Raw genomic sequence first — 12,372 nt, 5'->3', positions numbered from 1 at the left:
CCTTGTAGTTAACGCTCCATCTACATAGAGGCGCTGTGTTTATGGGCTTGCCACCCGCTGATACAGGCGGAAGTGAGCTTGCGAGTGGATTTCCTTTTTAGTGAACACCATTTTTTCCTCGTGGAAGAAGCTAGCAGCCAATTTAAAATGTCTAAACAACAGTCGTTTCATGTGTTTTTAAATGAGCGCTTAACTGCGGCTACTGTGGAGATTTTCGAGAAAGTTGAGAAAACGGTACTGAAATACCAGGAGGAGAATGATCGGCTACGGAGACTGCTTCGGATCACATCGGAGGTTAAACTATGTAGAACAGGTACGTATGTACAGTGCATTCGGAAAGTATTCAGACCCCTTCACTATTTCCACATTAGGTGAATAATCTGTCCATGTGCACTTGAGCAAGTTACTTAACCCTCATGTCTCCTGTAATTGCTGGAGATAAGAGCGTCTGCTAAATGACTAACATTTCAAGTGTAATGTATTGTACTTTTGCAGTAATTTTTTAAATTGTAAATGAGAATATAAATGTTTCTGAACACTTATACATTCATGTGGATGATACTATGATTACGGATAATCACGAATAAATCATGAATAATGAAGATAATTTCCGTCAAAATCAGGAATGAAAATCATAACGCCCCCTCCCCAATAACAGGGGAGGTCAGCATTCTGGGGGGGATGTGATGATCTTTGTTTCTTTTAACTTTCTCACTTGTCGTCATTGAAGATTCATTCATTATTGTCCAGAAACAGATTCTATTGTATTTACAATAAAAGGGACTCCAAGCTTATAGAATACATTATTCACCATTCACTTCCTATTGGGTAAAACCCACAACACAACCAAAACAAACTGCAAATGCATTCAACAAGTTTGTGGTTTCACAAGATGAATGTGTGTAAGGAATATGGGATCAAATACTACACTTTTGACTACTGTAATACACTAAGTTCATTTATCCAAACGCTTATGACTTCTTCACGTTGGGGGACTAGACACATAAAGTGCTTTGATTTCTACATGGTAAAACGGATTTTATGAAAATTCTCTCAAATAAAAAGTGACATTCTGTACTGTCACCTCATATTAAACATTTGATCTCAAATCCCAAATTCTGGAGTATAGATCCACATTTGTAAATGTTCGTTTCACTGTCTAAATAAATATATAAGCATTTAGAAATGGCATTGTGCACTCAGGCATGTCTAAAGTCTATATAGGTAACCTCTGCTCCTCCTCTCCTTCCCTACAGACTCCCTGCAGCTCTCTGTCTCTGAAGAGGAGGTTCCCCCTGAGCAGCAGCACTGTGAGCAGGAGTGGAGCCCCAGTCTGGGACAGAAGGACCCAGAGACCACACAGATTAAAGAGGAACAGGAGGAAGTCAGGACCAGTCAGCAGGAAGAGCAGCTTCAAGGGCGCTTTGATACCAAAGACTCCATATCCACTCCTTCCTGTGTGAAAAGTGAATGTGATCAGGAGGACCCGTGTCAAGAAGCCGTACGAGCTGAATACCCAACTCTCAGTCCACTGAAAACATCTAAACTACAGTTGTTCTGTGTGTTTTTAAATGAATGTTTAACGGCATCTGCTGCTGTGGAGATTTTTGGTGCGGTTGAGGAAACTGTAGCAGAGTACCAGGAAGAGAATGATCTGCTACGGAGACTGCTGCGGATCACACCAGATATAAAACTATGTAGAATAGGTTTGTACATAGATCTAATACCTTGCTAGCTACTGTTCTACTTAGTTAATAAACTGTTTCCGGTAACAGGGATCTCCATTACATCCATTTTTAAAGAACAGTTTATAATATAGCTAAGATTCAGCGGGCATAATTAAAAAGTTATCTGTCAGGAAAAGATGATTGAAATAGCTTATATAGCACAGCCTCTCTGACTCTGGCATTTCATTAGAGATGGTGAGTACGTTTACGTTCACACTAGTAATTCAATATTACATTGATGATGGCAGTAGGCAGAGTACAGCTTCAGTCCTGTAGACCCCTGACTCTGCTCATCTTAAACGCTGTGAGGTCAAAATAGAATTAAGCATTAGAGGTCGACCGATTATGATTTTTCAACGCCGATACAAAATATTGGAGGACCAAAAAAGCCTAAATATAATACATCAATAAAATCTATTTAGTCTCAAATATATAATGAAACATGTTCAATTTGGTTTAAATAATGCAAAAACAAAGTGTTGGAGAAGAACGTAAAAGTGCAATATGTGCCACGTAAAAAAGATAACGTTTAAGTTCCTTGCTCAGAACATGAGAACATATGAAAGCTGGTGGTTCCTTTTAACATGAGTCTTCAATATTCCCAGGTAAGAAGTTTTAGGTTGTAGTTATTATAGGAATTATAGGACTATTTCTCTCTATACCATTTGTATTTCATATACCTTTGACTATTGGATGTTCTAATAGGTACTTTAGTATTGCCAGCCTAATTTCAGGAGTTGATAGGCTTGAAGTCATAAACAGCTCAATGCTTGAAGCATTGCGATGAGCTGCTGGCAAATGCACGAAAGTGCTGTTTGAATGAATGCTTACGAGCCTGCTGGTGCCTACCACCGCTCAGTCAGACTGCTTTATCAAATCATAGACTTAATTATAACATAATAACACACAGAAATACGAGCCGTAGGTCATTAATATGGTCAAATCCGGAATCTATCATTTCGAAAACAAAACGTTTATTCTTTCAGTGAAATACGGAACCGTTCTGTATTTTATCTAACGGGTGGCATCCCTAAGTCTAAATATTGCTGTTACATTGCACAGCCTTCAATGTTATGTCATAATTGTGTAAAATTCTGGCAAATTAGTTCGCAACAAGCCAGGCGGCCCAAACTGTTGCATATACCCTGACTCTGTTGCACAGAACGCAAGAGAGGTGACACAATTTCCCTAGTTAAAATAAATTCATGTTAGAAGGCAATATTATCTAAATATGCAGGTTTAAAAATATATACTTATGTATTGATTTTAAGAAAGGCGTTGATGTTTATGGTTAGGTACATTGGTGCAACGACAGTGCTTTTTTCGCGTATGCGTTTGTTAAATCACATGTTTGGCGAAGTAGGCTGTGATTCAGTGATAAATTAACAGGCACCGCATCGATTATATGCAACGCAGGACAAGCTAGATAAACTAGTAATATCATCAACCATGTGTAGTTAACTAGTGATTATGTTAAGAATGATTGTTTTTTATAAGATAAAGTTAATGCTAGCTAGCACCTTACCTTAGCACCTTACCTTGGCTCCTTGCTGCACTCGCATAACAGGTAGTCAGCCTGCCACGCAGTCTCCTCGTGTAGTGCACAGTAATCGGCCATAATCAGTATCCAAAAATGCTGATTACCGATTGTTATGAAAACTTGAAATCGGCCCTAATTAATCGGCCATTCCGATTAATCGGTCGACCTCTAGTAAGCATATGGTGATCAAAACATCTAGTTTTCTGAGAAATCTTTCACATTATTAGGACGTGTACAAGCTTTATTAAAATATCAAGTTTGGGAGCAGTAAAACAATTTATCAGTATTGCACATTATTTTAGCTCCTGTTATTATTTAGGATCAATACCAGTAAAGACATTTTCAATAAAAAAATCATTGAGATCTATAATTCACATTGTGATTCAAGTGTTCTATTTAATTCTGTAGTATATAAATAACCTCTGCTCCTCCTCTCCTTCCCTCCAGACTCCCTGCAGTTCTCTCTTTCTGTCTCTGAAGAGAAGGTTCCCCCTGAGCAGCAGCACTGTGAGCAGGAGTGGAGCCCCAATCTGGGGCAGGAGGACCCAGAGACCACACAGATTAAAGAGGAACAGGAGGAAGTCAGGACCAGTCAGGAGGAAGAGCAGCTTCAAGGGTTTGTTGATACCAAAGACTCCATATTCACTCCTTCCTGTAAAAACAGTGAATGTGATCAGGACCCACTTCAGTCCCTGACTCTTCCCCAAACCCGGACTGTGGAGAACAGAGAGAGAGACTCTAAACCAGTGGATCTCACACCTTTTGGCACTGTGACCCACATTAAGGGTCTCTACATTCCCTGTGACCCTCCAGATAATCAAAACAATGCCTCCAGCCGCAGTTCAGCTGTAAGCAGTGACCCAGTCGGACTTGACAGCAGTCCACCATTGGATCCCAGTCCACCATTGGATCCCAGTCCACCATTGGATCCCAGTCCACCATTAGAGAAACACTGTTCCAAACCCAGCACCACAGCTAGAAAAACTCACCACTGTCGTGACTGTGGTGAAGCGTTTGCTCTGAAAGCTGACCTGCAGAGACATATGACTCTCTTCAGTAAGAGACCCAGTGAATGTAGATTCTGCCAAAAACGCTACAACTCCACCTGTAAACTGAAGGCCCATGTCCGACTCTGTCACGGTGGGAAACCCTGCACCTGCCCTGTTTGTGGAAAGACCTTCAAACTCAATGGAGATCTGTCTAGTCACATGAGGATTCACACAGGAGAGAAGCAATTTATCTGTGGTGACTGTGGGAAAAGCTTCAATCGCGCACATTTCCTAACCAGGCATAAACTGACTCACACAGGAGAGAAGCCGTTCACCTGTGGTGACTGTGGGAAAAGCTTCAATCGCAAGGAGACCTTAACTACGCACAAACTGACTCACACCAGAGAGAAACCTTTTAGCTGTGGTGACTGTGGGAAAAGCTTCAATCGGAAGGTGAGCCTAACAGAACATCAACTGACTCGCACAGGAGAGAAACCATTTAGCTGTGATGACTGTGGGAAAAGCTTCATTCGGAAGGTGAGCCTAACTGAACATCAACTGACTCACACAGGAGAGAAACCATTTGTCTGTGGTGACTGTGGGAAAAGCTTCAATCGGAAAGGGCACCTAACTGAACATCAACTGACTCACACAGGAGAGAAACCATTTAGCTGTGGTGACTGTGGGAAGAGCTTTATTCAGAACAGGGCACTAAGTAGACATATACTGATTCACACAGGAGAGAAATCATTTAGCTGTGGTGAATGTGGGAAGAGCTTTATTCAGAAGTGGGACCTAAGGAGACATATACTGACTCACACACGAGAGAAACCATTCACCTGTGGTGACTGTGGGAGAAGTTTCAATCGCAAGGAGACTTTAACTACGCACAAACTGACTCACACCAGAGAGACACCATTTAGCTGTGGGGACTGTGGGAAAAGCTTCATTCAGAAGGGGGTCCTAATGAGGCATATACTGACTCACACAGGAGAGAAACCATTTAGCTGTGATGCCTGCGGGAAGAGCTTTATTCTGAAGGGGGACCTAAGGAGACATATGCTGATTCACACAGGAGAGAAACCATTCACCTGTGGTGACTGTGGGAAAAGTTTCAATCGCAAGCAGACCTTAACTACGCACAAACTGACTCACACCAGAGAGAAATCATGTAGCTGTGGGGACTGTGGGAAAAGCTTAAATCAGAAACAACATGGCTGCTCAGTCTGTGATAAAATATTAATTCAGAAGACTAATCTGCTAACACGTGAAAAACATCCACAAAGAAAGTGAGGACACAGAGAGGGGACTAAGAGAGTATTGAGATACACCTGTGGACCAACTCTAGCTGGTCCTCCTGATCCTGTTCAGTCCAATGTCACAGTAATGATATAATGGGGCTGTTGTCTGAACCTAACAGGTAATGTTGCTGCTCTTTGTGTATGAAATGGACAATCTGCAGTTCAGACAACCACCACTTGTTAGGTGAACAACTGAGGGATGGTGTTGGAGAGTTGTGAACACTCAATGTCGTAGTCAGATATGGATACAATATGTCCAGATCTGATGCAGGTTTCCCAATAAGCGGCTCGTTGGTGGTTTTATTTGGCCCCCAAGTTTTCTGAGCAAAACAAGATTTCATTAAAAAATATATAATATTTAGGCAATATGTTCCCAAGTATTCCCACGTGTAAATAGATTTACAGCACCAGTCAAAAGTTTGGATACACCTACTCATTCCAGGGTTTTTCATTATTTTTACTATTTTCTACATTGTACAATAATAGTGAAGACATCAAAACTATGAAATAACACATATGGAATCATGTGGTAACCAAAAAAGTGTTAAATCAAAATAAATGTAATGTTTTAGATTCTTCAAAGTAGCCACCCAGATGTATCCGATCTCAAGAAATTGTAGAAAACATCCCCCGTATACAGTCAATGTGAGCATTACATAACCAGGGGAGTAGTGATTGGATAAGGGGGATGTTTTGTAACAGGGGAGTAGTGATTGGATTAGGGGGATGTTTTGTAACTAGGGGAGTAGTGATTGGAGAAGGGGGATGTTTTGTATACTAAGGGAGTAGTGATTGGATAAGGGGGATGTTTTGTAACTAGGGGAGTAGTGATTGGATAAGGGGGATGTTTTGTAACTAGGGGAGTAGTGATTGGAGAAGGGGGATGTTTTGTATACTAAGGGAGTAGTGATTGGATAAGGGGGATGTTTTGTAACTAGGGGAATAGTGATTAGATAACGGGGGGGGGGTGTAACCAGGGGAGTAGTGATTGGATAAGGGGGATGTTTTGTAACCAGGGGAGTAGTGATTGGATAAGGGGGTATTCCTGTATTGTGTGAATCAGATGTAACTGGTTGTGGGAGGAGTTTACAAGCGAGGCTGGACTGTATATAAGTCATTGTTGGCAGGTTATTTGTCTTTGTCTGCAGACGGCCTGTTTTTAGAACCTCTCTCTCTCTGGGGCCTTTTTGATAAATATTCTACTGCTGTATTTTGTTGTTAACTTTTTCTGAATTCTAAGACATCAGTTAGGGGTAAGCTTCTGCTTTTTACCCACACGTGCAGGGTCATATAATTAGTATTTTTCTTTAGGAGGAACAGGATTGTGTTTCCTGGAGGTGGAGAGCTAGAAAATCCACAGGATGTGTAGACTGATTATAAAGGGCTTTGCTTGAATAAATACTGTCTGTGCATTTCCTCTGGAGGGGCCACCGACCCAAATAGACCAGAGGGTTTCCTCTTTGTTACTGTGTTGGGTCCATGCATTGGGGTGTGTGTGAAAATGTCTCAGCATGACAAGGTGAGTATACCTCTTTCGTCTCGTGGGACACTAGGTCCCATTACGGTGAGGAACTCCTGGCCCACAGGTGAAGGGTTTGTGACGCGCATCCCTGGGTGTAAAACAAAGGTATTTATTTAATAATAAACAGTTGCCGAGCGGAGAAATTATACACCCCCTCAAGTTCTCCTGGTCTTATTGCCCTAGGAGATCCTGATGAACTACGACCCCTGAGCTGAATTCCAGCTGAGTGGTTTTTAATAGAAAAGGTTTCTCCCACTCCAGCTGTGGCTGCTATCACTGGGTTGCCGGGGGCGGGGCTGGAAGAGCAACTCCTGTAGGTCATAGACCTGAAGCAGGGGTAACCTAGGTAACCTAACTCATTCATCTCAGGGGAGAGGCGTGAGTCGGGCAAGACATTCTAACCACGACAGAGAGAGAGAGAGGGCGGACAGACTCTCTAACAGAAACAAACTTTTCAACAGAGATCCCGACGACACACTGAGCGTAAATATATGTATTGATTGCAATTATTCCCGAATGAGTGAGCGTTCATGTGCAAAGGATTAGCATTTCATTTTTTATAATGATCAACTCTGTAGTGTCTCATCTCAGTTGACCACTTCCCTTTTTGTCCACCAAGCCGCGATACCGGTTTATCCCACTAGGGAAACTCCATTATCATTTCCTTGTAACTATCTACTGTTTGTTTATGCATTTCTGTGAATTACTTAGTAAATAAATGATTTAAGACAATTGATGTATGGATGACTCATAGTGAAGACTGGGTTCGTGCAGTTAACCAACAATTTACGACGTTTGGAATAGGAGGCAGTTTACTCTGGGCACGCTTTTCATCCAAACGTGAAAATGCTGCCCCCTATCCAAAAGAAGTTAACTCATGCTCTGGAATGCGGTCTCTTTAGGTTTTATCACTCAAAAGACATGGTAAATCTCCTGTCAGTGTTTTCCCAGAGGCCCATCCTCAGTAGAACACACACAGATGAGTGTTCTAACAACCCCTTATTCTGTTGCATAAAACAACCCTTTGATGCAATAACAGCATTATAACATCATCTTGTAATTTCCAAAATAGTGGGCAGGCCTTCCCCGGGACGAAGAGTAGCTCCGTCTTGTCGAGGTTGAGCTTGAGGTGGTGGGCCGACATTCAAGTTGAGATATCTGCCAAGCACGCAGAGATGCGTGTCACCCACCTGGGTGTCAGAAGAGGGTGAAGGAGAAAAGTAGTTGAGTGTCATCCGCATAGCAATGATAGGAGAGACCATATGATGGAGCTGAGTGCCTTGGTGTATAGAGAGGAGGGGGCCTAGAACCAAGCCCTTAGGGGACACCAGTAGTGAGAGTACGTGTTGGAGACGATGGGATAGAGTTCTGTCAACCTACTAACTTAATTAGGGTGTGAAACCAGGTCCGGTTGATGGGATAGAGTTCTGTCAACCTACTAACTTAATTAGGGTGTGAAACCAGGTCCGGTTGATGGGATAGAGTTCTGTCAACCTACTAACTTAATTAGGGTGTGAAACCAGGTCCGGTTGATGGGCTAGAGTTCTGTCAACCTACTAACTTAATTAGGGTGTGAAACCAGGTCCTGTTGATGGGATAGAGTTCAGTAAACCTACTAACTTAATTAGGGTGTGAAACCAGGTCCGGTTGATGGGTTAGAGTTCTGTCAACTTACTAACTTAATTAGGGTGTGAAACCAGGTCCTGTTGATGGGATAGAGTTCTGTCAACTTACTAACTTAATTAGGGTGTGAAACCAGGTCCGGTTGATGGGATAGAGTTCTGTCAACTTACTAACTTAATTAGGGTGTGAAACCAGGTCCTGTTGATGGGATAGAGTTCAGTAAACCCTTGTTAATTAGGGTGTGAAACCAGGTCCGGTTGATGGGATAGAGTTCTGTCAATCTACTAACTTAATTAGGGTGTGAAACCAGGTCCGGTTGATGGGATAGAGTTCTGTCAACCTACTAACTTAATTAGGGTGTGAAACCAGGTCCTGTTGATGGGATAGAGTTCAGTAAACCCTTGTTAATTAGGGTGTGAAACCAGGTCCGGTTGATGGGATAGAGTTCTGTCAACCTACTAACTTAATTAGGGTGTGAAACCAGGTCCGGTTGATGGGATAGAGTTCTGTCAACCTACTAACTTAATTAGGGTGTGAAGCCAGGTCAGGTTGATGGGATAGAGTTCTGTCAACCTACTAACTTAATTAGGGTGTGAAACCAGGTCCGGTTGATGGGATAGAGTTCTGTCAACCTACTAACTTAATTAGGGTGTGAAACCAGGTCCGGTTGATGGGATAGAGTTCTGTCAACCTACTAACTTAATTAGGGTGTGAAGCCAGGTCAGGTTGATAGGATAGAGTTCTGTCAACTTACTAACTTAATTAGGGTGTGAAACCAGGTCCGGTTGATGGGATAGAGTTCTGTCAACCTACTAACTTAATTAGGGTGTGAAACCAGGTCCTGTTGATGGGATAGAGTTCTGTCAACCTACTAACTTAATTAGGGTGTGAAACCAGGTCCTGTTGATGGGATAGAGTTCAGTAAATCCTTGTTAATTAGGGTGTGAAAACAGGTCCGGTTGATGGGATAGAGTTCTGTCAACCTACTAACTCGTGTGCTGATGGAATAAGGTAAGTTGGAGGTTCCTAGAATGGAAACATTTTAGAAAACATTTTCTTGTGATTGTTTTTGTATCCAGATGATAAGCCTAAACAGTGGCGTCTTTACGATGTAATGACAAATGTTTGGGACAAAGTCTGGGGGGAAATACTATCTCCTTGGTTGGTCATATAAACGCTATTAAAATGGTTGTCCTACCCAGGTTTCTTTACCTCTTCCAATGTCTACCCAATTTCATACCAATTTCATGTTTGGCCCTGTCCGGGGGTTTCTTCTGATGGGGCCACAGTGTCTCCTGACCCCTCCTGTCTCAGCCTCCAGTATTTATGCTGCAGTAGTTTATGTGTCGGGGGGCTAGGGTCAGTTGGTTATACCTGGAGTACTTCTCCTATCTTATCCAGTGTCCTGTGTGAATTTAAGTATGCTCTCTCTAATTCTCTCGTTCTCTCTTTCTTTCTCTCTCTCGGAGAACCTGAGCCCCAGGGCCATACGTCACGGCAAACCGGGCATGATGACTCCTTGCTGTCCCCAGTCCGCCTGGCCTTGCTGCTATTCCAGTTTCAACTGTTCTGCCTGCGGTTATGGAACCCCTACCTGTCCCAGACCTGCTGTTTTCAACTCTTAATGATCGGCTATGAAAAGCCAACTGACATTTATTCCTGATTATTATTTGACCATGCTTGTCATTTATGAACATTTTGAAAATCTTGGCTCTCTCTAATTCTCTCCTTCTCTCTTTCTTTCTCTCTCTCGGAGGACCTGAGCCCTAGGACCATACGTCAGGACTACCGGGCATGATGACTCCTTGGTGTCCCCAGTCCACCTGGCCTTGCTGCTATTCCAGTTTCAACTGTTCTGCCTGCGGTTATGGAACCGCCACCTGTCCCAGACCTGCTATTTTCAACTCTTAATGATCGGCTATGAAAAGCCAACTGAAAATGATTCATGATTATTATTTGACCATGCTTGTCACTTATGAACATTTTGAACATCTTGGCATAGTTCTGTTATAATCTCCACCCGGCACAGCCAGAAGAGGACTGGCCACCCCTCATAGCCTGGTTCCTCTCTAGGTTTCTTCCTAGGTTTTGGCCTTTCTAGGGAGTTTTTCCTAACCACCGTGCTTCTACACCTGCATTGCTTGCTGTTTGGGGTTTTAGGCTGGGTTTCTGTACAGCACTTCGAGATATTAGCTGATGTACGAATGGCTATATAAAATAAACTTGATTTGATTTGATACCACAAAGCTATTTTAAGAAACTGGATTCAATAGTAATTCCATTTTTATGGGATAAGAAGCAGCCAGAATTCCAAAGAAGCATTTATGCAAGTACAAGATAGAGGGGGGCTTTGGCCTTCCTCACTTTAAACTGCTAATCTGAACATTGTGTCTTTCTGGAGGGAAAGTTTACCTGGGATGCGACAGAATGATATGGCTTTTGATTAAGCAGGCCTGATTTGCCTGAATCATGCTTTCCACCCTGCATTGGATGATATGGTGTTTTTACAGTGGAGGGAGAAGGGGCTCACAACAATTGGTAATTTATACATGGATGGTCAGTCAGCTTCATTTCAACAATTACAGGGAAAGTTTAACATGCCAACAACAAAAAAAAAAATTGATTCCTCCAAATCAGGAATTTCTTAAGGACACATATCCCACAGTGTGGCATTAAGCCCAATAGTCCTACATTAGAAAGCTTGATCCTTGTCAAACCCCATTCAAAAGGGCCAGTCTCTAGACTGTATGATGTGCTACAGGCCCACATAGAGGTATCCACAGACACCATTAAAAGGGCTTGGGAACAAGAACTTGGTTCAGAAATCTCAGATGAGGACTGGGTAGAAGCTCTCAGGAATATAAACCACAGTTCAGTGAATGCCAGACACAACCTTGTACAGTTTAAGGTGATACACAGGCTACATTACTCAAAAGTGAAACTGCATAAAATATTCCCGGACAAGCAGGATGAGGGGACGTTGACCCACTTATTCTGGACATGTCCCAACTTACGTGCTTACTGGGCTCTCATTTTTGATGACTTATCTAAAGCCTTCGATAGAGTTCTAGCCCCAGACTCATTGATCACTCTGTTTGGTACAGTTGATGGGAATAACCAGGAAGTGAAGTCTGTCTCTCTTTGTACTCTATTAGCCTAAAGGCTCATATTGCAATTTTGGAAATTGGAGACTGTACCTACCTTTGAAATGTGGTTACGGGATTCAGGGAATGTAATACATATGGACAAGATTCTATACAATACCTCCAATAGAAGTCCAGTGTTTTACAAAATATGGCAGCCGATACTGGATATATGGTCTAGTCCCCCTTCATAACTGGGTTGATGATCTGCTGCTACTCTGTGCTGTACTCCACTCTATATTTATTTTGGGCTTAACTACACTGCTTGTAATGACTATATGCTGTCTTCTTATACATGTAATAGGATTTTGTTTTATTTTGTGTATGTGTGAGTTAACTTATTTTTTGTCTTCTAAATTGGCCATACCATTCAACAGTACAATGAATGTCAATGTTGGTATTCCTGTCTTGTTTAATTATTATTTTTTGGGAAAATAATAAACATATAAATAAAATGCCGTCAATGTAAATAAGAATTTGTTCTTAACTGACTTGCCTGGTTAATTTTTTTTTTTTTAATGTCTCTA

The 12,372-nt window shown here is 42.0% G+C and overlaps 2 protein-coding genes across 4 annotated transcripts in view; one reads left to right on the top strand and one right to left on the bottom strand.

Annotated features, from left to right (window-relative positions):
• Positions 1-16: 16 nt before the first annotated feature.
• LOC139561244 (zinc finger protein 724-like) lies at positions 17-12,304 on the top strand. Of its 3 annotated transcripts, none has more exons than XR_011672092.1 (4): positions 17-313; positions 1,257-1,706; positions 3,715-9,071; positions 9,128-12,304. XR_011672092.1 is itself a non-coding variant. In XM_071378219.1 (3 exons), the coding sequence occupies exons 1-3, from the start codon at positions 148-150 to the stop codon at positions 5,547-5,549; spliced, it is 2,451 nt and encodes an 816-aa protein (XP_071234320.1). In that variant the 5' UTR covers positions 17-147; the 3' UTR covers positions 5,550-12,304. The 3 variants fall into 3 exon arrangements, 1 of the variants encoding a protein (XP_071234320.1); XR_011672091.1 differs by having other exon boundaries at positions 3,715-9,599; positions 9,656-12,304; XM_071378219.1 differs by having other exon boundaries at positions 3,715-12,304.
• Positions 5,738-12,372, bottom strand: part of LOC139561626 (low affinity immunoglobulin gamma Fc region receptor II-b-like) — a 13,388-nt gene continuing 6,753 nt past the window's right edge. Inside the window, exon 5 of the mRNA XM_071378846.1 lies at positions 5,738-5,749. Within this exon, the coding sequence (XP_071234947.1) occupies positions 5,738-5,749 (12 nt within the window). The remainder of the gene's footprint in view (positions 5,750-12,372) is intronic.

This window comes from Salvelinus alpinus, chromosome 31 (genome assembly GCF_045679555.1).
Source record: "Salvelinus alpinus chromosome 31, SLU_Salpinus.1, whole genome shotgun sequence".
In the NCBI taxonomy this organism is placed as follows: domain Eukaryota; kingdom Metazoa; phylum Chordata; class Actinopteri; order Salmoniformes; family Salmonidae; genus Salvelinus; species Salvelinus alpinus.
This window is presented reverse-complemented; position numbering and strand designations above follow the sequence as displayed.

Bases quoted from the DNA above. Each gene is read 5' to 3' on its own strand.
- LOC139561244 (XM_071378219.1), top strand. From the start codon at position 148: ATGTCTAAACAACAGTCGTTTCATGTGTTTTTAAATGAGCGCTTAACT. The intron at 314-1,256 runs GTACGTATGTAC...CCTTCCCTACAG, and splicing joins GGTTAAACTATGTAGAACAG to ACTCCCTGCAGCTCTCTGTC. The intron at 1,707-3,714 runs GTTTGTACATAG...CCTTCCCTCCAG, and splicing joins TATAAAACTATGTAGAATAG to ACTCCCTGCAGTTCTCTCTT.